The 22,625-nt window shown below is 41.8% G+C and overlaps 2 protein-coding genes across 2 annotated transcripts; one reads left to right on the top strand and one right to left on the bottom strand.

The window, feature by feature from the left end:
- Positions 1–403: 403 nt before the first annotated feature.
- LOC148116224 (vomeronasal type-2 receptor 26-like) lies at positions 404–9,548 on the bottom strand. Its single transcript, XM_087883511.1, has 5 exons — positions 9,392–9,548; positions 7,330–7,471; positions 5,598–5,889; positions 4,401–4,989; positions 404–1,308 (listed from the first exon to the last, which is right to left on the bottom strand). The coding sequence occupies exons 1-5, from the start codon at positions 9,546–9,548 to the stop codon at positions 404–406; spliced, it is 2,085 nt and encodes a 694-aa protein (XP_087739637.1).
- Positions 9,549–11,141: 1,593 nt separating this feature from the next.
- LOC148116223 (vomeronasal type-2 receptor 26-like) lies at positions 11,142–21,128 on the top strand. Its single transcript, XM_087883510.1, has 3 exons — positions 11,142–11,368; positions 11,923–11,936; positions 20,130–21,128. The coding sequence occupies exons 1-3, from the start codon at positions 11,142–11,144 to the stop codon at positions 20,933–20,935; spliced, it is 1,047 nt and encodes a 348-aa protein (XP_087739636.1). The 3' UTR covers positions 20,936–21,128.
- The last annotated feature ends 1,497 nt before the right edge of the window (positions 21,129–22,625 follow it).

Here is a 22,625-nt window from a genome sequence, read left to right as displayed (position 1 = left end):
TACTGCAGGCTACTTCAACTGACTGCTAGCTGCAGTTTGGCAGTTCAAATCTTGCCAGTTCAAGGTTGACTCAGCCTTCCATCCTTCTGAGGTGGATAAAATGAGGACCCAGATTGTTGGGGGCAATATGCTGACTCTGTAAACTGCTTAGAGAGGGCTGTAAAAGTACTTTGAAGCAGTATATAAGTCTAAGTGCTATTGCTATTTCTATGGCTTCAGCTGAAGCTATTTTAGAATAGAGTAACAGAGTTGGAAGGGACCTTCAGGGTCTTCTAGTCCAAACCTCCACCCAGGCAGGAGGTTGACAACTTGTCTGAGATGATGTAGGGTCTCCTGCTTGAGCTCCAAGGTCCCTTCCAGCTTTAGTCTGATTGAAATTGAAAGTTTCTAATTTTCGTATAAATCAGAGATTCTTCTGCCTCATTATATTTTCCCTACAATTCAGATTGGGCCTAAATAAAATAATGTAGCATTTTGGGAAAAAGATGCAAGCCAAGAGACCAGCCCCAGAGGCCAAAATGGAGAAGATCTCCACGGCCACCATGGACTTCCCTTTGGTGCTCAGGTAGGTGGGGAGGAATGAGATCCAAACACTGCAAAATGCCAGCATGCTAAAAGTAATGAACTTGGCTTCATTAAAGCTGTCAGGCAATTTCCTAGCCAGAAAGGCCACTGTGAAACTCATGAGGGCCAAAAAACCTAGATAGGCAAGGACAGTGTAAAACATCAAAGCTGAGCCTTCATTACATTCCAAGATGGCCTCTCCTACCAAGGAATGAAAGTCCATGTTGGGAAATGGTGGGGAGGTTACCAGCCAGGTGGCACAAAGAACTGCTTGGACCAGGGGACAGGCTAAGACAGTGGAGTTGGTCAGTGGTTTTCCTATGAGTTTCCTTGCCCTGTTCCCTGGCTTGGTGGCCATGAAAGCCAGAACCACCATGACAGTTTTTGCCAACACAGAGGAAACTGCAAGGGCAAAGAGAATGGCAAAGGCAGTTTGTCGAAAGAGACAGGTGAGCTTTCCAGGTCGACCAATGAAAAGGAAGGAGCAGAGGAAGCAGAGCAGGAGGGAGATGAGGAGGAGGTAGGTGAGATTTCTGTTGTTGGCCTTGACGATTGGTGTATCATGATGTTGACAAAAAACTGCCAGAACTGCCAGTGTGATCATAGATAGAGATAGAGTGAGAGAAGCCAAAGTGTATCCCAGGGTCTCTTGATAGGAAAGGAAGTGGAGCTTCTTGACAATGCAGTGGTCCTTTTCCATGTTGGAGTATTGGTCTTCTGGGCAGGGATCACAGGAAGCTGCATCTGAAATCAAGAGTCAGTTTTCATTTCATGGTGTGCCAAAAAGGGCTAATCATCCTTTACTACTGATAACCCAGAGGATACATTAAGCCTTTCAGCTCTTGGGCTCAGTTTCTCTGCTTTATATTTTGCATTAACTCATTCAGTCTTTTTTGGCAGAGAAGGGCAGGCAGACATAGCTAGATCCATCTTCTCTTTCTCCAATGAGTCTATCAATTTCCTGGGAGACTGATAATGCTGACAGAAGAAGCAAAATAATGAACATTAAACCTTGAACCTGTAAGAGAAGGAGTAGAATGTCTATTGGGGAATCCATGAATTCTGCCCTGAAGCTACCTTGCATTAAATGGCTGAGGAGCAGGAAAAGTGGCTGAGGAAGGGGGAAGCACAGTTTAGATCCATGAATTCAGAGGTTCTGCTGGAAACCATGAATATTTTGAAAAATGTCAATCAACAAGAATGACAACAGAATTGATATTTGTTCCTACTTAATGGCTTCCTTGATCTTAGAAGTTACTGTATAAATTTGAGATGAGCTTTACCTGTCTGATTAGAAATGGTCCCTTCTGGACAAGGGTCACATTGGTAGCAGCAAACCTCTTCACCCTCTGGAACTCTTCTCCTCTCTCCTGCCTGGCACCTCTTCAGGCCACACCTGGCAAAGGGCACCTTCTAAAAGGGAAAAGAGAAATGCTTGAGATGGCTATTCCCAGGAGAGAATGAATCCTTCTCTGAATTTAGAAGATTTTTTAACAGCTCACCTTTGTGGCCCAGATGATAGCATCGGTGTTAATAGTGAAATCCTGGCCTGGGGGAGCCCCAAGGTCTATTTGCCCAACTTTCATGGGGACAAAAGATTGATTGGGCAGGAGAACCCAGTTGAGAAGATCATAACCACCAGATCCCAGTCCATTTTCTGAGAAGGAGATTTCATCTCCAGCACAATTGTTGAATTGGACTTTTCTCAAATAGGGAAGAATCTGAAAGAAAAGGAACCTTCAGACATTGGAATAGTTGGCTGGAAGCCACAAATGAGACATCAAGAGCTTCTATCATTCTGTGATGGCCATCATCTTAGCAGATGGTTGTATATCTGAGAAGCTAGAAGATTTCCCTTCATGGTGATCTCAGCAATCAAGGATAACACCGAATATTTCATTCATTTCCCAATACCACAAATTCTCTTTATCATTGGGCATGTCTACCGTGGCTTCTTCAACTCCAGTTTTACCAAATGATTCTGTCAGGATTCAGAGTCGTCTCAAATATTAGAGGAATATTTTAATTCCAAATTTAGAATTTCATTATATTGTTTTATAGAATAGAAGAATAGAATAGAATAGAATAGAATAGAATAGAATAGAATAGAGTAGAGTAGAGTAGAGTAGAGTAGAGTAGAGTAGAGTAGAGTAGAGTAGAGTAGAGTAGAGTAGAATAGAATAGAATAGAATAGAATAGAATAGAATAGAATAGAATAGAATAGAATAGAATTCTTTATTGGCCAAGTGTGATTGGACACACAAGGAATTTGTCTTCGGTGCATAAGTTCTCAGTGTACATCAAAAATACATTCATCAAGAATGATAAGATACAACACTTAGTGATAGTCATATGATACTAAATGAGCAATCAAATCATACTAGGAAACTAAATAAAACAATATAAATCATAAAGATACAAGCAGCAAGGTTATAGTCATAAGTAGGAAGAGATAGGTAATAGGAAGGATGAGAAGAATAATAGTAATACAGTCTTAATAAATAGTTTGACAATGTTTTTGGAATTAGTTGTTTAGCAGAGTGATGGCATTCGGGAAAAAACTGTCCTTGTGTCTAGTTGTTCTGGTGTGCAGTGCTCTATAGCATCGTTTTGAGGGTAGAAGTTGAAACAATTTATGTCCAGGATGTGAGGTGTCTGTAGGTATTTTCACAGCCCTCTTTTTGGCTCGTGCAGTATACAGGTCCTCAATGGAAGGCAGGTTGGTAGCAACTGTTTTTTTCTGCAGTTCTAATTATTCGTTGAAGTCTGTGTATGTCTTGTTTGGTTGCAGAGCCAATGATTTATACATTTTTAAATATATACATATTAAAACACTTGCTTTGGCCCAGGGTCTTATAAATGAGAAATGCATTTTAGGAATGATGAAATAATATAATCCCATTGACTTTCTCCAGCTGATTGTTAAGCTAATTGAGAAGAATGCAGGAACCTTGTCTGACCAAGAGGAGCTTTGTGTAAGGAAAACCCAGCTCTGGTTTGTCACCTCACTGTGGAGAGAGGCCCAATGTTTGAAATCCTTTGAAAAGTCTGAGGGATTTCAGGCCAGTCATCCATTATGTCCACTTTGAGTGCTGCTTGATGTGCTGAGGTTGACAGATTCTGCAGAGCAATTGAAGAAATGGCAAATTAAACAAGTGGCAGAGAGTCACACAGAATGCTAAGCCACAGAAATATGTACCAAGGAAGTTAAAAGGAATTTGGGTTGATGATGACTGACTTTTTACAGGTTGGATTCAGGCTACATACTGAGGGAAACTGAGGTGGTTCTGCAAATGGGCCCACTAGGACATCTGACCTGTTGAAGCATCCAGATTTTCATCTTGCTCAGAGCTGACACCTCCTGCATGGATTTGTCACCCTCTCAAACTCAGGTAACCATTGAAGAACATTTGGGACCTTATAGGAACATTTTTCCTCTAGAGAGCTTATGGATAACTGGTTTTGTTTACTTTTCTCCTTCCCTCCTTTACCCCTTTCCAATAAAATCTCACACTTTATTGATATTATTTTTTTAACAATTGCTCTCTAAAACTGTTCTGAAATGCATGCATATGGAAGCAAACACATCACAATTGCAAATACAAATTCAATTACATATTACAATTACAAATCAGTAATTCAGGAGATGCACGTGGGAAGTTTCCACTCTAAGGATGTGTAGATTGGATTAAGAGTCCTATAGATTACCTGCCATGATTGGACATTTGAGATCCTGTTTCCAAGCCTCAACTTAGTTGGTCACCCTCCTGATCCATCCATTGCATGTAACGCATGTGCCACAGCATAAGCAGCATTGTGGATGTTGTAACTTTCACCTGTCATGCTTGTTTCAAAGATGTAAATTGGCACCTTTTGTAAATTCTCCTTTCCTGTACATTGTTTTTCCTGTACGTTCTTATTCTGAGGTACCTGGTGGAAGCTGCAGCCAAAGACCCATTGCCACCATAGTGGGAGAAAGGGGTCCCCTTGTGGGTTCAATGGGTCTAAAGACAGGAGGAAATGGCTGAATTCTGGGACATCAGCCGTGCGGTCCCTAAAATGCAGAGATCCATGGAAGCGCTTGATATCTTTCAGTATCCCCTGAGAACCTATCACATTAACTTTCCAATGAGAGGTTAAGATCCAAACTTTCAAAAATGGTTTCTTTGTCAATTCTTCATGACAATACAATGCCACCAGTACATTTGAAATACTATGGGAGTCTCCAAATAGAATAATCACTTCAGTGCTAGACAAAGCTTTGAAAAGACGAAGCATTTTCAATTCTGTAAAAGCATTAACATCAAACTTGTACTTGTCATTGAAGGCCAGGCAGATCTCCTTCTCCTTCAGCATTGGCAAGATAGATGAGACGAAATGTTCTCCATCATCATTTTCAGGGGCCAGAAGTCCAACCCAGTTCCACTGGAAATACAGAAGGAGCTGGACTAAACCCTCATACTCAGGAAATTCACTGGGATTAATCCGGAAGAAGGAAGGATGAACTGCTCTTTCTCCTTGAGTGAACTCAAAGCCAACACCAAGCTGGAGAAAGTGAGATTCTTCTTTCAAAAACAAAGTTAAGTTTTATGGTGACTGTAGGGGTCACCACTTTGTGATTGATTGCCCTACAACCAACTGACTTACTTTAAGGGACAAGCTGAAGCTTCTTCCCTTCTTAGGAGGAGCTGTAATTTCATATTTTGCCTGGTTGTAAGAGGTGAGAGGCCAAGGGAACAAACTATCAACCTGATACAGAGACTAAAGTACACAGAAAGGTTTGCTAAACTTCAATGAAGAGTAACTTAGGAAGGAATTCCTCTTGGCAAATACAGCATTTCAGAATTATCTCGTTATCTCTTTGGAGCTATATAAATCAAAACATAAAATATAAAAATGAATTCAACTTATCATGAATTCTCTAAATCATAGACTCACTGACTCCTCCCCAAAGACACCTCTGGTTCCATCTTTGGCTTCAGTTGTGCTTCTGTTATTTTACTCCATCAGTCTATCTAAAGAAGCCTCCTTACCTGTGGGACCTTGTAGATGCTGAAGATGGAGGCCATGTGCCTTGAGGATTTGGGGTTGTCACCTCCAATGACAGAGAGAAGAGGGTCCTTCCAGTCCCATTTGTAACCTGGAACCAATCGGCCTTTTCTGGAGAGTAGGGAGAGGCAGATTATGGAAATCTTCACCTCAATCTGGAAATTGTCGTGGATATGGAAGCCAAGGGTGATGTTGGGCAGGAGATCCAGATCCTTGTTGATCTCTTTGACCGCAAACACCAAGGCCTGGAACTGCTGGTAATTCTTGGGTATGGGTCTAGAGTGAGAAAAACATTGGGAACATTACAGAAAAGATGGGGTGTGTCTGAGATAGGATTTGATTTCCTTCCCATTTTTGTATTTTGTGTGGAGCAGCAAGTCCGAAGAACAAATGAAGGTTGTTATTTTTTAAGTTGTCCTTTCATTAAATTTGAAGGCCTTTATCAGAAAGGAGAAATGCCTGTCTCTCCATTTCATGGACCATTTTTATACCCTTCTATTGTTCTGTCCTTCTACACTTTGCTCAAGTGAATGTCATCCTTCTTAACTCTTCCTCCAGCACCAGAATTAATTTCAGTCTCTCTGAGCATCTTGAAGGTTTCTAGAAGGCCATCAGTCCTGAGCACTGATGATTCCAAAACTGAGTTCAGTTTTTTTTTTCCAGTATCCCATACTAGAAAAGGATAGACCTTTTATCTGAGTTTTCCACTACAATTTTCTGTTCAAATTAATATTATAAATTAACCAAATAGGAAACCACAAGCAATATATCTTACTTTAAGATTCAGAGGTCTATTTCAGGAACAATTTGGAACATGAAAAGCCATCATAGCAATGCAATTTCGTGACAAAACATACATTATTAAACCATTGCAATGGGGTCCAAGGACACACATAGCAAGTCCTACAAGGACTGCTATTGGGCAAAGGACCCCGTTCTCATCTCAAGTCACATTTCTTCTACCTTCTTTTTTTTTTTATACTGACATACACATTCCATAGTTTCCCTTCCCTGTTCTTTCTTACATTCTTACTGACCATCACTCTCTGCAACCCCCCCCCCCCGGTCCATCTCAAACCTCTATCCATCAGCTACTTTCAGTTCCCTATTTCTCACAGTTTCAGTGTTCCGATTCCAAATATATCTCAAAACCATGTACTTTGCAAGAAATGCAGCACACAAGTCAGCGTACTAGAAATATGTCTGGTACATTTTGCAATTATGTTAATTTAAAACTTTGGTTCAATGAGGCCTGCAAGCCCACTCCTGGCCCTTATTACCTGCAACTTCCCAATGGATATACCTGTATTTCTCTTCTCACATAGAGTACCAATAAAGGAGAATATTTGTAGCTAAAGGGTGCTTGATGCTCTCAGAGTTTGGTTGTTTTCTTGCTGATGTTTCATTACCCAAATTAGTTCACATTATTCGGGTGTTACCTAGTTTTGGTGATGAAAAATTTGCAAGGAAACAAGCAAGCTCAGAGAACACCAAGGATGCCTCAGTTTCCAAGGTGTAGTTCCTCTTTACATTTTATGTTGTTTATCATCTTCCTGATGAAGAGTTGTAGAAAGACAGAGAAGTTTGCCTCTTCATTGAGAAAAGGAAAAAGTAGGAGATTAAAATTATCACTAGAACAAATATTTCTAAAATTAGACTCTGAACCAAAAACAAACCAAAGAATTCTTTACATCTTTCCCAATAGGAGAAACTTACGAAATCCTGAAAGGAAGCTGATATGGGTTTTTTTGAAAGTCTGGGAGACTGGATGAAACAATAGTTACCAGGAGTAAATTCCCACCAATAATGAGGTCACCAGACGTGCTATAATCCCATTGTCTCTGATTCTGATAAGGATCTGCGAACACACATTTGATTGGCATCCTCTTAGCAGAAGTTGGAGGCAGGAGCCAGAAGAGCAGTAGCAGGAGGAGAGGCAGTCCAGCCATTCTTCTCACCTTTCCTCCTCGATCAGAAATCAAGGTTTGTTCAGCAGTTGAAGTGCAGGTAGCCCTTGAAATCACACCAGAGTTTCGGCACTAGAGAGAGAGAGAGAGAGAGACGATGCCACCTGGATGGTCCCAGGGCAAATTTACATCATCCGTGCTTCCCCTTACCTATCCTTGGTCTGTGACCAAAGAGAAAACCAAGACCAGCTGAGTCTCACCAAAGCCAGGAGTTGCCTTTTCAGGAGGAGGAAACTCAGAGCCTATTTTTAAAAGCTTATTTTACCTCAGAATATTTTTCTGGGTTGAAATCCATGGGGGATACATTTAGAATGACTGTTATTCTGATAATTGCAGGGAAGACGAATATCTTACCCACTTAGCAATAGCTTCTCTTCATACATCAGAAGTCTGTTTTTGATCCAAGGAGCAGATGGACTTGAGGGTCAAGGTTCAGGTGGAATTTGGCCTACCTGCAACTGAGCCCCTGAACCCAAGATGGAGTCTGACCCATAGTTTGTTTGGATAGTATGAATGAAGTAGGGTGGCACAAGACAATCAGTTGTCCCCTAGTAAGTGTGAACAATTGTAACAACATCTGGATAAAATGGATGGTTTATTTAAAACCCCATGGCAGGGAATGAAATAAGAAACTAACTTCTGCCATAGATTTTAAAAAATAGATGTCGTAGGTATTAGGCTAATTTAACCTCTGCAGGAGTGTTGTCTAACAACTCCTTGGAGCCAGAAAATTTTGTTTGGTATGTAGCTAGCACCAATCCCTTCAACCCCCCCTCCCTCCCCCCGGAGGACCTTTCGGTTTGTCAGGAAATTTGTCATGAAACTGTTTCACGAGTGCATCAGCCTTCACATCCCAACTTTTAACCCAAGTAGCTTCAGCCAAAGGGTAGCCTTTCCAGTGCACCAAATATTGTAATCGCCCCCTGTAGAGTCCAGGATTTTCTTCACCTCATAAGGAGTCTTCCCTTGTACTACTAAAGGGGGGGGGGTGCGGAGCAGCTGGCAAAGGTCAGAGGGTGGATTCTCTAACCGGTTTCAATAAGCTACTGTGGAAAACGGGGTGTATTTTCCCTAATATGCGAGGGAGTCTAAGTTGGACAGTCACCGGATTAATCACTTTCACTGTGGGAAAGGGACCAATGAATTTGGGTCCAAACTTCTTGCTAGGCAACCTCAATCTCAGGTACTTGGTTGACAAATCCACCTTATCACCTATTCCGAAAGGTGGTTGGAGACCCCGGTGTTTGTCGGCCTGGGCCTTATACTTTTCTGCTGACACCGCTAAAGCTTTTTTTTTGTATTCTCCCAACCCTTTTTCAACAAGGTCATCCACTCCATTAGGGACATAGAAGTAGGCGGCTCTCGAGGCAACTCAGGCATCGGCACAAAATCCATGCCCGTAGTTATCTGAAAAGGAGTCAACCCAGTACTGCTGTGTACTGCATTATTATAAGCAACTTCTGCAAACAGTAGCAAGTCCACCCAGTTCTCTTGTTGATAATTGACATAACACCTAATGTAATGCTCCACCATTGAGTTCAATTTTTCAGCCGATCCATTAGTCGATGGGTGAAAAGCCGAGCTAAGTCCCTGGGATGACCCAATGGATTGTAGGAACTCCCTCCAGAACGTAGTGGTAAACTGGACCCCGCGGTCCGATATTATTCTTTTTGGGACTCCATGTAGCCTGTAGATGTGTTTCACAAACAGCTTTGCCAGTTTTTTGGCTGAGGGTAGTCCGCTGCACGCAGTGAAGTGAGTTTGCTTGGAAAATAAATCAATGACAGTCCAAATGAAATGGTTGCCCTCACTGTCAGGGAGCTCAACTATGAAGTCCATCGCAATCTCCTCCCAGGGCTTTGTGGGTTCGGCTACAGCCTGGAAAAGTCCAGGGGGCTTCCCTGGTCTGGATTTCATGGTGGCGCAGGTGGCACAGCTCCTCACGTAGTCTTCTACATCAGCTTTCATCTTTGGCCACCAGAATTGCCTCCTAGTCAAATGGAGGGTTTTTAAAAACCCAAAGTGACCCCCTAGGCAAGAATCATGACTTCTCTTTAGTACCAGGAGTACTAATACGTGTCAGCACTTCAAGCTGCATTTACTCTAGTGCTGACATAAGAAGGAGAGGCGGAGGCATCTGGAAAGGGACGTTTGACTTTTCACCTACTTATTTTCCCTGGAGATAATATCCCCTAGGAGATGGGATGGGAGGGGGGAAATTCCTTTGAGCTGGAACGGGAGATTAGGGGTAGAATGACTTGGAAGATGGCCAATGAGTGCAGAGGAGTGGGGAAAGGAAAGGGAGGGTTTTGGGTCTGGAAGTCAGTATTGGCTTCGATGGAGTCAGGTGTGGAATGTCGTGCTTAATAAATAGGAGTTTTCCTTCAAAGACTTTGTTTGAAATGCAATTTATTTGAGACGACCTCGAAGCTTGACAATACCATTATCATTTCAGATAACTGACTGTCCAGTCTCTTCTTAAAAGCATCCAGTGACAGAGTTCCCATGATTTCTGAAGGGAAGCTGTTCCACTGGTTAATTGTCCCCACTGTTATTTCTCCTTAATTCCAGGTTGCTTCTCTCTTTTTTCCAATCATTGTTTCTTGTCCTGACCTCTGGTGCTTTGGAGAATAATTTCACCCCCTCTTCTTTGGGGCAGCCCCTCAAATACTGGGATATTGCTATCATGTCACCCCTAATTCTTCTTTTCTCTAGACTAGCCAGACCCAAATCCTAGAGCTGTTCTTCATATGTTTTAGTCTCCAGGCCTTTGATCATCTTAGTTGCTCTTCTCTGCACTTTTTCCAAAGTCTCAACCTCTTTCTTGTAGTATGGTTACCAAAATTGGTTGCAGTATTCCAGGTGTGGCCTTACTAAGGATTTTATAAAGCGGCATTTATACGTCATGTGATTTTGATTCTGTGCCTCTGTTTATACAACCCAGGATTGTATTAGGTTTTTTGGCTGCTGCTGCACACGGCTGGCTCATATTCAAGTGGTCATCCATTAGGACTCCAAGGTCCCTCTCACAGTTACTGTTTTTGAGCCAGATATCACCTAATCTGTACTTCGATAATTTTCTGGGCATGTCCGGACAGCAAGGACCACAACCATTACAGAATAATGTCCCTAGGTGTGTATCTGTGATTTTTGATGTTTTTCTCCAGACATCCCTCCTCACATGGAGCCCTGGTAGAACTTCAGGGTTCCCAGAGGAGAAGTTGCTTCACAGTGTAATTATCGCCATCCTGTTCTCTGTGACCTCTTCTGTCAATTCTCCAGCGACTGCCTTGATGTAAACATCAGACTGAAGCAGCATGGAAGGGATCTTGCATCAGAAAAGGATAAATGCTTCAGGTCAGGCTCTTTGATGGCACACATTTTGAGACAGGCAGGAGCTCTGCTCTTGAATGTACTTTCTCTCCTTTCCAGATGAAGTTCGGCTTGTCTCTGTCTGAATATGGAGAACCACTGGCATTTCCATCTTGTGGGAAGCCTGGAATTCTTCCGTATCTTCTTGGTGTCCTTGTTTAGAAAGGGATTGATTCAGCCCAAGGAATGATGGACCTCCTGATTCTGCTCCTGATGCTTCTGATGCTGCCGTTGTTCCAGCCAGTCTCTGGAAAGCTTAGGAGGAAGTGCCCGATGAATTTGGAGCACCGGGATGGAAAAAATCCACCAAGCTATTACAGGCCAGGAGACCATCTCATTAGCATGGTCACCACAGCAACATTAAGCTCAAATATAACGTTGCCTTTCAACATGGCTCCTTCTACTCAGTCTGACTCGTAAGTCATTCAGGATGATGGATTTGCACTCCTTCCATTTTCAGATGTAATATTCTCCTTTTTTCCCCTCCTTATTTCACTTACTCCTATATGGAAGGACCCACCTAATTTCCTGGAAGAGACTCAAATCCAAAGATGGAGAAACAGCTAAAAGAACTCCAGATTATTTCTTCCTCCCCATCCAGCCCTGAGTTCCTCTGTTTGAAAACTGACTTTTGTTTAAAGTAACTATTGAAAAGGTTGCAATTTCCTATGTCAAGCCCATCCCTGGAAGTTTTCAAGAAGAGACTGAACTGCCATCTGTTAGGAATGGTTCAGGGTCTGCTTGGGTGAGGGTGAGGGGTTTGGACTAGATGATTTACAAGGTCCCTTCCAACTCTCTTAATCTGTATCTATCTATAAATGCTCATTGAATGGTTTAATTTTTGCCTCTAGTTTTGGATCAGTATTGGCTTAAAATTCAATAGGCTTGTGTGACAAAGAGAAAATACATTAAACAATATCCTGTTATTGCTTTCGATGGTGGTGTTGATAATATGAATATTTTTCCACAGGTGGGCAGCTTCAGGTAGGTTATCTTCTGATAAGTTTAGAATTGTCCGGTTCATTTTTGCCATTCACATGGCTAACAAGAATCCACAGCTCCTGCACAATCTCACACTTGGCTACAACATCCATGACAACTCGCTGAGCTCACTTGCCACTTCAGATGCTTTGCTGGACATGCTCTCTACTGGAGAAGCCAATGTTCCCAACTACAGCTGTGGGAAGAAGGACAGTCTTTTGACTCTTCTCGATGCAGCAAGAAGGGACATCTCCATCCAGATGTCAACTTTAGGAGGCACCTACAAAGCCTCACAGGTGTGTGTGTGTGTGTGTGTGTGTTTGTGTATCTGGTAAAGTGAGAGCAGAGTTGGTGGGTGATCAATATCCCCACTTGCATCTTCTCCATGGAATTCAGGAGCTGTTTTTCACCATAGCCATTTGAGGTCTCATGGCTGGTGATTGGGATCCATATTGAGAAGGAGGCAGCCATCAAAGTAGCCATATCTTCTCATGACACCATCTTCATGGCTTGGGTGGATTCTGCTGGACACTTGTAGCCAATAGGACCAAAGCTCACGAAGGGTGCATACTTGTACCATTATTATTCAGTCTAGACACGAATGACTTACCAGGACTCATAAAGGACCCTCCGGTTCACATGCCTAAAACACTAGATACATCTATTATCATCTTGTTATAAACTGAGAATGGTATTATTATTCTTATTATACCCGTAATAAAGGAGAATATTTGTAGCTCGGGGTTGACATGAGGCGTCCTTGGTGATCTCTGAACTTGCTTGTTTTCTTGCAGATGTTTCTTTACCCAAACTAGGAAACATCATCAGTGCTAGTGATGATGATGATGATGATAGTTAGCACTGATGATGTTAGCCAGTTTGGGTCATGAAACGTCTGGAAGAAAACAAGCAATCTCAGAGAGCACCAAGGACTCCCTCAAGTTGGGTTCCATACGCTGTAAAGAAGACTTGGCTCCAACTCCCATAATAAGTATCTGATTCTTAATAAATCAAAGTGAAAAGTTATGAATTTTAAAAATGACATCATACCCATAGAGGGCTATTCAGTGGTGAGCCATAGAGCAAGTAACACCTTTCCTTATCTAGAGGTAGCTTTCTTGGAGACTGGATCTTTGCTCACTCCACATCAAAAGAGCCCAGAGCATGGACATAAGTGAATCTACTACTTAAATTTAAGATATCCAATTTCCTTAGCCCCATTTATTAAAGTATATAATGCCGAGATTAGAACACAATAGAATAACAGAGTTGGAGGGACCTTGAAGGTCTTCTAGTCCAACCCCCTGCTTAGGCACGAAACCCTATAGCATTTCAGGCAAACGGTTATCCAACCTCTTCTTAGAAACTTCCAGTGTTGGAGCATTCACAACTTCTGGAGGGAAGTGGTTCCACTGATTAATCGTTCTAACTGTCAGGAAATTTCTCCTTAGTTCTAGGTTGCTTCTCTCCCTTAGATTACCCCTAAACTCTTATATGGAGCTCTGATTTGAAGCTTTAAGACATATATCATCACTAAAATAATCACATCGTCTAAGAAGGATTTTGTGGGTGGATAAAAGTTCTTCCACCCTCAGGGCTTAATTGGGAATTTATACAACTTTTCCCCTGTCTAAAATTGGGATATACAATTTTTGATATAAAATTAAGCTGTAGAAACTGAGATTTCTAAAATTCTGTCATTTTTAACAGACAAAAGTTCCATTAAAAGGCAAGTATTTAAATGCAAAAGTGCCTTCAGGAGATATTTATTTTAGTGAGAATGTGCTGGAAATATAGAAGTCCCAATGAACTTGTCTTTCTGGAGCTCCAGAGAGAGACTAACATGTTCATCCTTTCAATCTCAATTATATAAGAAAGAAAACTTTCAAAAGCTTGGACTGCACATTATAAAAACAATGTATTGTGACCCTTATATTAAAACAACTCATTTCCTATGCTATGAGAATTCAAAAATTATATATAATACGGCACTTTAGTGGAACAAAAGAGTTCACCTAAAATCTGTGTATCTGCGTCTGATTGTGGGAAATTATAAAGGTGATACAGAAGTATGATTTTCATTCTTTATTTGTGTTCTTGTTTCCTTAATTTTTTTATTCTATGTTTATATATTGTGTTCTTAATGTTCTGTGTTTTATATTCTGTATTTTTGTAGACCTCATGACTAATCAACAATAAACTATTCTAACAAGTTCAAGAGAATGAAGTTGGAAGTATTAAAAGCTAATGTTTTGGACTTGATCCGAACCCAAATATAAGCATTCTTCATTGTCTTTTCAGATCAGTTATCAAACTGCTTCGGAGGCTCTGAGTGATAAAAGTCAATTCCCTTTTTACCACCGGATGCTCCCCAAAGGAAGGTTCCAGTACCCAGCAATTATCCAATTGCTCCTCCATTTCAGATGGACCTTGATTGGCCTTTTTGCTTCAGACACAGAGAACGGAGAGAATTTCATGAGGATTTTGACTCCTATGCTTGTCAGGAATGGAATTTGTGTGGTTATATCACAACGAATCTCAATGACTAGACAACCGACACTCCTCAGAGAGGCCCTCTCTAAGTGGAGACAAGTCAATGTCTTTGTTCACTTCTTAGAATATGTTTCCATTGCAGACGGAATCCTTCCTTTCCATGAAACTCTTGAAGGTTTGCCAGGACCCATTGAAGGGAAAGTCTGGATCACCACAAATTTGGGAACATATTCATTGAAAAAACACAGATGTCTCAAACATGTCCATAGTATTTGGTCTTTTACTTTTCAGAGGAAACAATGGCCAAAAGAGGATGCGTTTGAACCCTACTTCTTTGTAGATGTCCAGTATGAAGATCAGTATTTTCACTGTTCTTTTTCAAACCGTGTCTCTTCTGTCAATGGTCGGAGAAGATGCACCCAGAAAACATCAATGGAGACCCAACAGGGAAGGAACACTTTATGGATCAAAAATAACAAACATATTTACAGTATCGTTAAGAGTCTGGTGCATGCCTTGAATGTTGCATATTCCTCCAGATACAGAAGGAGAAGGAAGGAGGGCGAAGAGAGTTTGGGAGCTCCAAGGCTGCAACCATGGCAGGTATGGGACTCTGCCAAGTGTCCATTAATTAGATTAGATTAACTGAGTTGGAAGGGACCTTGTAAGTCATCTAGTCCAACCCCCTGCCCAAGCAGGAGTTCATGCCCCATTTCTGACAGATGGTAGTCCAGTCTCTTCTTAAAAACCTCCAGTGTTGAAGCTCCAACTATTTCTGAAGGCAACTTCTGTTTCATTAGTTGATTGTTCTCCTTATTTCCAGGTTGAATCTCACCTTGTTCAATTTCCATCCATTATTCCTTGTCTGGCCTTCAGGTGTTTTGGAAAATGGCTTGATCCCCTCCTCTCTGTGGTAGCCCCTCAAATATTGGAAGATGTTATCATGTCTCCCCTGTCCTTCTCCTCACTAAACCAGTTATGCCCAGTTCCTGCAACGGTTCATTGTATGTTCTAGCCTCCAGTCCCCAAATCTCAGTTCTGTTTGAGAAGTCCAATGGAAAAGAACAAGAACCATCTCAATCTAATTATGCTACAAAAGTCCAACACTTTTGGCCAATCTAATTGAACAGGAGTTAATATTCCAAAGAAGCTACACCATGGTAGATAAATATTAATATTTATTAATATTTGGTATTAAACACTGCTAATTTGAAAAGGATGCATGCAGTTTTAAATAAATCCCTGTAGGTATATGGTTTGTGATTAGCATCATAGAATTTTACCTTTATATATTTAATGGAGACCTTGAGGCCATCTAGCCTAACCACTCCTTTCTGCATGAATCCCAGCTGAAATTTCTTTGGCCTATATTTGCTCAGTCTTTGCATTAAGACAAGAGGAGACTGAATTTCTCAGGTTCACTGGCTCCTCCTTTTATGACATTTTTCTTCTTATTCAGCCAGAATCTCCTCATCTTATGACTGAGTTCATTTTTCCATATCTATAAACTATGGAATATAGTGCTTAATCTTCTGTGTAACATTTTTTTAGTAATTGGAAGAGTGCGCTATCCTTTCCAACAAAGAGATTGTGTTATTTGAACATGGTGCTTCTAGAAGCATCTTCTGATTTTCAGCTGCCATAAAAATATAGTTCTTTCCCTTGTCTTTCTTCATGGCTAGAGCAGCTCCTTTCATCTCAAGACAGTTTTTCTCCACTTAATTATCACAATTCAGATCTTACGTAAGTAGCTTCCTAATCATAACCCCATGAAGTAATTTGTTAGTACTTTGCTAAATCAAGTTTTATTACTGCCATCCCTACATTTCATTAAGAAGCAGAATGACATGTCAGAATGATCTTGAGGAATGATGGGGAAGATTTCCTGGGAGCAACCAGGTAAGAGGGGCAGCCAACAGCCGAATAACAGGCAAAAAAAAGGAATTCAGAAATGATCATCCCTAACTTTTCAGGCTTGCGGTGGCTCAGTGGCTAAGACGCTGAACTTGTCAACCGAAAGGTTGGCAGTTCAGTGGTTCGAATGCGTAGTGCTGCGTAATGGGGTGAGCTCCTGTTCCTTGTCCCAGCTTCTGCCAACCTAGCAGTTTGAAAGCATGTAAAAAATGCAAGTAGAAAAATAGGGACCACCTTTGGTGGGATGGTAAAAGCATTCCGTGCGCCTTTGGCATTTAGTCATGCCGGCCATATGAACATGGAGACGTCTTCGGACAGCGCTGGCTCTTTGGCTTTGAAATAGAGATGAGCACTGACCCCTAGAGTCGGGAATGACTAGCATGTCTGTGCAAGGGGAACCTTTACCTTTACCTTTTCAGCCAATCAAAACTGATGGTGGGAGATTTGTACTTTCAGACTTGCAAAGTTCTGTTGATGTGGCTTTACAATAAGGTAGAATTAGCTCATTAGGATGTGTTTTTCCTGTCAACTATCAGAGAGAAAATTAAATTGGCAACTTTCTTCTTGACAAATCCCTGCTTTCTTGTACTCACCCTGTTGTTTTCCGGGAGTGTATACATAATCTCTTTGTTTGTTAATTTATTTGTGAGCTGTTCAAGAATGTTCCATATAATTGACAAAGTTTGTCAATATTTATTTTCTCAATCTATATTTTCTCAATATGTGGTTGACAAATGTTGCTGAACCTTTTTTAACTTTTGAAGATAGTGGTAACACTCCCCCACCCCCCGAACCAAGCATATTTGCAATTTAGACAAGTGTTGAAGAAAGATTCAAATGTTAAAAGACCACATGGGATTAAAAAAAAAGAAAGAAGGGTTCTACTTTTAAAATATGGGAATGAATTCATTCCAGTTCCACCCCTTCCTTGAGAAGAATGAATTTTGGAATTTTTCCCACTTTAAACTTTACTTGGACCAAAATGGAGACATAACAGCAGATCTGGACTTTGTATGTATTTTGATTGTCTCCGAGGAGGATCCCATCCAACTGAAACTTGGGAGTGTTGAAAGACAGAGAGTAATTATCAACCAAGATGGTCTGTCAAGGCTAAAGTCGCTTAACAAGGTAGGGAAAATATTGGAGACTTTTCTCCGGCTTCCAAAGCCCTAGAACCCATTTCAAGTGGGCTAAGCCTGGTCACCAAGATGGAGAATTGAATGTGGGGAGTGGTACTCTTCTAATTTTGTTAGGTGGCTTAGAAAGCTTCAGTGCTATTGACCAAGGTCTCCTTCAGATGCTCTAGTATGGAACACTGTTTTCTGCTGATCCAGCCATCTCCAACATGGGACGCTGGGTGACTAAACTTTATGACATAGATCATGGCCCTTTTGTCTCCCCTCTGCAATTTAGTATCCTGCTGAACAGAACTTTCCTTCTTCATCACTGCATTGTTCTACTTATTTTTTTAAAAATCTAATAAAAGAAAAATTAATAAACCATCTAGAATAAATTTTATTATAGAATTTAATGGTTAGACCATCATCCTTGAAAATCATGGCTATAGGAAGAACGGAGGAATCCATATTAATAGGGCCATAGAATGAAATAGAATTATGGAATGGAATGGAATTTAGAATAGAATAAAGAATGGGATGGGATGGAATAGAATAGAAAAGAAAAGAAAATAGAATGGAATATAGAATAGAATAGAATGGAATGGAATGGAATGGAATGGAATGGAATGGAATTTAGAATAGAATAAAAAATGGGATGGGATGGAATAGAATAGAAAAGAAAATGGAATGGAATATAGAATGGAATGGAATGGAATGGAATGGAATGGAATGGAATGGAATGGAATGGAATAGAAAATGGAATGGAATGAAATGGAATATAGAATAGAATAGAAGAAATAGGAATGGAATAGAATTATGGAATGGAATGGAATAGGTTGTCTGTCAATGATGGGAAGTCAGGTGATATTTCATATTTATTTAACCAAAACCTAGTTACTTCCCTAAGGCTTATGTCTACCTCCGTTTTCCATGGATGGTGAGTTCTGAGGTTTTACTTTTGGCATCCCTTCTTTTCTGCTCAGTCTCTGCCTCAGTCCAAATGTGTGGAAAACTGTCATCCTGGATTTGTCAAGAGGGCTCGAGAAGGAGAGCCAGTTTGCTGCTACGACTGCGTTCCTTGTCCAGAGGGGACCTTCTCCACTCAGGAAGGTGGGTGACACCAAAGAAAAAAACAGAGAATGGATTCATCCAGACTAGAGCATTTTCATGGAAGTCCAAGTTAAAAGTTTGAAGCTTGTTTATTTTCAAACTGCACAATTTCTTATCTAAGGGATGACAAACATGAAGGAGTGGCTGGGAACAGAGAGGAGGATGTGACAGATTGCGTCTCCAGTCTCCAAGAATCGTCTCAATGACGGTTATCCTGAAAGGTGCTTTTTTTTTTTCAAAAGGCAATTAGTTTTTCTTGTTTTCTTTTCTTTGAAAATGTTTCACTTCTCATCCAAGAAGCTTCTTCGGTTTTAAAGGAAACTTCTTCAAGGAAGAAAAAAACAAGATAGTCCAGTTGCCTTTTGAAAAAACGTCTTTGGGACACAACAGAATAGCAGAGTTGGAAGGGACCTTGTATTGTTTCAGAGTTTGAGCATCAAGATAAAGTTGACTGTATTTAACGTACATGAAACTGAGCAGCTGCACACAAGATGGAGTTTGGTCTGAGCCACAGTTTGTTCACATAGTTTGAGTGCTAAATGGGCCACGTGACAATCTCTTGAACCTGCTAAGTGTGAGAAGTCCTACCAATGTTTAAATGGAAGAAATTAGAATAGAATAACAGAGTTGGAAGGGACCTTGGAGGTCTTCTAGTCCAACCCCCTGCTTAGGCAGGAAACCCTACAACCACTTCAGACAAATGGTTATCCAATCTCTTCTTAAAAACTTCCAGTGTTGGAACATTTACAACTTCTGGAGGCACTGATGAATTGTTCTAACTGTCAGGAAATTTCTCCTTAGTTCTAGGTTGCTTCTCTCCTTGATTAGTTTCATGGTTTGACAACTATGACCTGGATGATTGAAGATCTCCATAGACATCATGGATGAGAAACTAAATGTTTTCAAAGAAAAAAACACACAAAAAAAGTCCAGTTGCCTTTTGGAAAAAACATCTTTGGGATTGCAATGCATTCTATATGGCTCCCCCGTTGAGGATCACCGAGAAGATTTTGCTGGTCCACAATGAGGTGGTGAGGACAGTTAGGGGTCCACCTCATGACGAATAAATTATCACTGCTCCCAGGAGTCATTCTTGATTATTTGCAGGACTAGCTTTCCCTGCCAGCAAACTAGATTCCGAAAGTTAGCCTCTCCTGAGTCCTGTATATTAAGAAGTGCCATGTGGAGGACTCAGGAAGTGTGTCCAGAAAGAGTAACTGATTTATTATTTACCTGTAATAATGTAGGTTCCTATGAAGATTCTCCACATTACACAGGAAATCATCCTAGGACATCCCCCAATTTAATAAACAATTAGAAATATTATTTTTTTTAGAAAATGGTATTCTTTTTATGACCTTTCTATGGAGATGGTAAGAAATGTATCTTGTCCCATGAATGTATTTCTTTGAAGGTGAAAGGATAATATGTTAAATAATTTTTTTTGGTTTATTTGTTTTCTCAGATACAGAAAAATGCACCAAGTGTCCGGATGATAAATATCCAAATGGGGATCAAGTCCAATGTATCCCCAAATTTATAACTTTCCTGTCTTATGAAGAACATCTGGGCAACATCCTGGTGTCATTTGCTCTATTCTTTTCCCTAACCACAGGCTTTGTCTTACTCATCTTCATTAAATACCGAGAAACTCCCCTTGTCAAAGCCAACAACCGGGACCTCTCCTACATCCTCCTGGTCTCCCTCCTGCTTTGCTTCTTGTCTAATTTTCTCTTCATTGGCCAACCAAGGAAAGCCACCTGCCTTCTCCGACAGACGGTTTTCAGCATCATCTTCTCAGTGGCCATTTCTTCTCTCTTGGCCAAAACCATCACGGTGGTGCTGGCTTTCCTGGCCACAAAACCAGGAAACCGAGTGAAGAGATGGTTGGGGAAGAGCTTGGCCAACTCCATCATCCTTTCTTCTTCTGCTGTCCAAATTATCATCTGCTCCATCTGGTTGGGAGTTTCTCCCCCATTCCCTGACTCTGACCTCCACTCCCAGCCTGGAGAGATCGTCCTGCAATGCCACGAAGGGGCCGTTGTCATGTTCTACGTCACCCTCAGCTACATGGGCTTCCTGGCTGCCATCTGCTTCACGGTGGCTTTCCTGGCCAGGAATCTGCCTGGGGCCTTCAATGAAGCCAAGCTGATCACCTTCAGCATGCTGGTCTTCTGCAGTGTCTGGGTGACTTTTGTGCCCACCTACCTGAGCACCAAAGGGAAATACATGGTGGCTGTGCAGGTCTTCTCCATCTTGGCCTCCAGTGCTGGTCTGCTTGGTTGCGTCTTCATCCCCAAGTGCTACATTATTATTCTGAGGCCAGACCTGAACACAAAGGAGCAACTAACGACCAAAAGAAATTAGCTATGTGAGTCAGAAGTATTTTGACTCTTAACATGTTCCAAAAGACCAAACCAAGAAAATGGTGCGAAATGATGATCATACGTATAAAAAATACAATAGATGTTGTAAGCACAAATATCCATAAATAATAATCCTCAGGTTACTTTCCCACCCATCTGCTGTTAGTAGCCTCGAGAGTTATTGCCTTAATAAAAAGAAACACAATCAGTTGTTTTGCAGTAGCAATTTTGATAAAATGTACTGAGAAGCAAGGAGTTCAGGGTCCCAAAAGCAGAACTTTCTCTTCTATGCTTCTGTCTTGCTAAGAGGCTCTCACTCCTCCAACAACTTGCTTTTCTCACAGCTCTTCTCCCTTTTCACCTCTTGGGGGGCAAAATCCTGAAAGGACTGGATTTATCCGCTCACTCTTCTGGAAACAATGTTTGAAAAGACCTTAATGCCAGGCAGAAGAGCTAGGCAATCTAGAGCCAAGTTTTGCAACCAGCCTGTCCCAGGTACCCACAAGGAAAGCCAATTGCATAGAACACTGAGGCTTGTTCTGTAGCTCCTTGTTCCTGATCCTTTACATCTTGCATACTGCTTTTCTTGTTGTTTAATGACCCCATAATTTCTTGTGGGGTGGAGTCAGGGCAACTGAATGGAGCTGAGTGTTTACTGGCCCTTCCTGTTGCCAATGCAGAGTTCACAGCAGATACATTCTCATTGTTATCTGGGCAGAATGTTATCTGGGAAGAGTTTGACTCTGTGACTCCTGATGACGTGGACAGGATTCTGGGGAGACTTGGTGCGGCCACATGTTTACTGGACCCATGTCCCTCCTGGTTAGTACTGGCTTCCCAGGAGGGACACGAGGCTGGCTCCATGGAAATATCAACGCTTCGCTGAGTGAGGGTTACTTCCCCGCTGCCTTGAAAGAGGCGGTGGTGAGGCCTCTCCTCAAGAAGCCTTCCCTGGACCCGGCAGTATTAGCCAGCTACCGTCTTGTCTCCAACCTTCGCTTCATGGCGAAGGTTGTTGAGAGTGTGGTCACGCGACAGTTTCCAGAATTCCTGGAGGAAACGTCTTATCTAGATCTGTTCCAGTCGGGTTTCAGGCCTGGGCACAGCACGGAAACGGCATTGGTCGCATTGGTAGATGATCTCTGGAGGGCACGGGACAGGGGTTGCTCCTCTGTTCTAGCCCTGTTAGATCTCTCAGCAGCTTTTGATACCATCGACCATGGTATCATGCTGCACCGTTTGGAGGAGTTGGGGGTGGGGGGCACCGTGTTATGGTGGTTCTCCTCCTTTCTCTCAGACCGGTCGCAGTTTGTGTTGGCAGGGGGGCAATTGTCGACCTCGAGGCCTCTCATTTGTGGAGTGCCGCAGGGATCGGTCCTCTCACCCCTTCTGTTCAACATTTATGTGAAGCCGCTGGGCGAGATCATCCGTGGCTTTGGGGTGGAGTTCCATCAGTACACTTACGACACTCAGCTGTACATCTACACCCCAGGCCACCCCAATGATGCCCTTGAAGTGATGTCCCAGTGCCTGGAGGCTGTGCAGATCTGGATGGGGAGGAACAGGCTCAAGCTCAACCCTTCCAAGACTGAGTGGCTGTGGCTCCCGGCATCCCGATATAGTCAGTTGACTCCATCACTGACTATTGGGGGTGAGTCTTTGGCCCCCACGGAGATCTTTTGTCAGGTTCA

The sequence above is a fragment of the Pantherophis guttatus genome, chromosome 1 (genome assembly GCF_059756535.1).
Source record: "Pantherophis guttatus breed Tessera chromosome 1, ASM5975653v1, whole genome shotgun sequence".
NCBI lineage: Eukaryota > Metazoa > Chordata > Lepidosauria > Squamata > Colubridae > Pantherophis > Pantherophis guttatus.
Note: the sequence above shows the minus strand (reverse complement) of the source record. Positions and strands in the feature narration are given on the sequence as shown.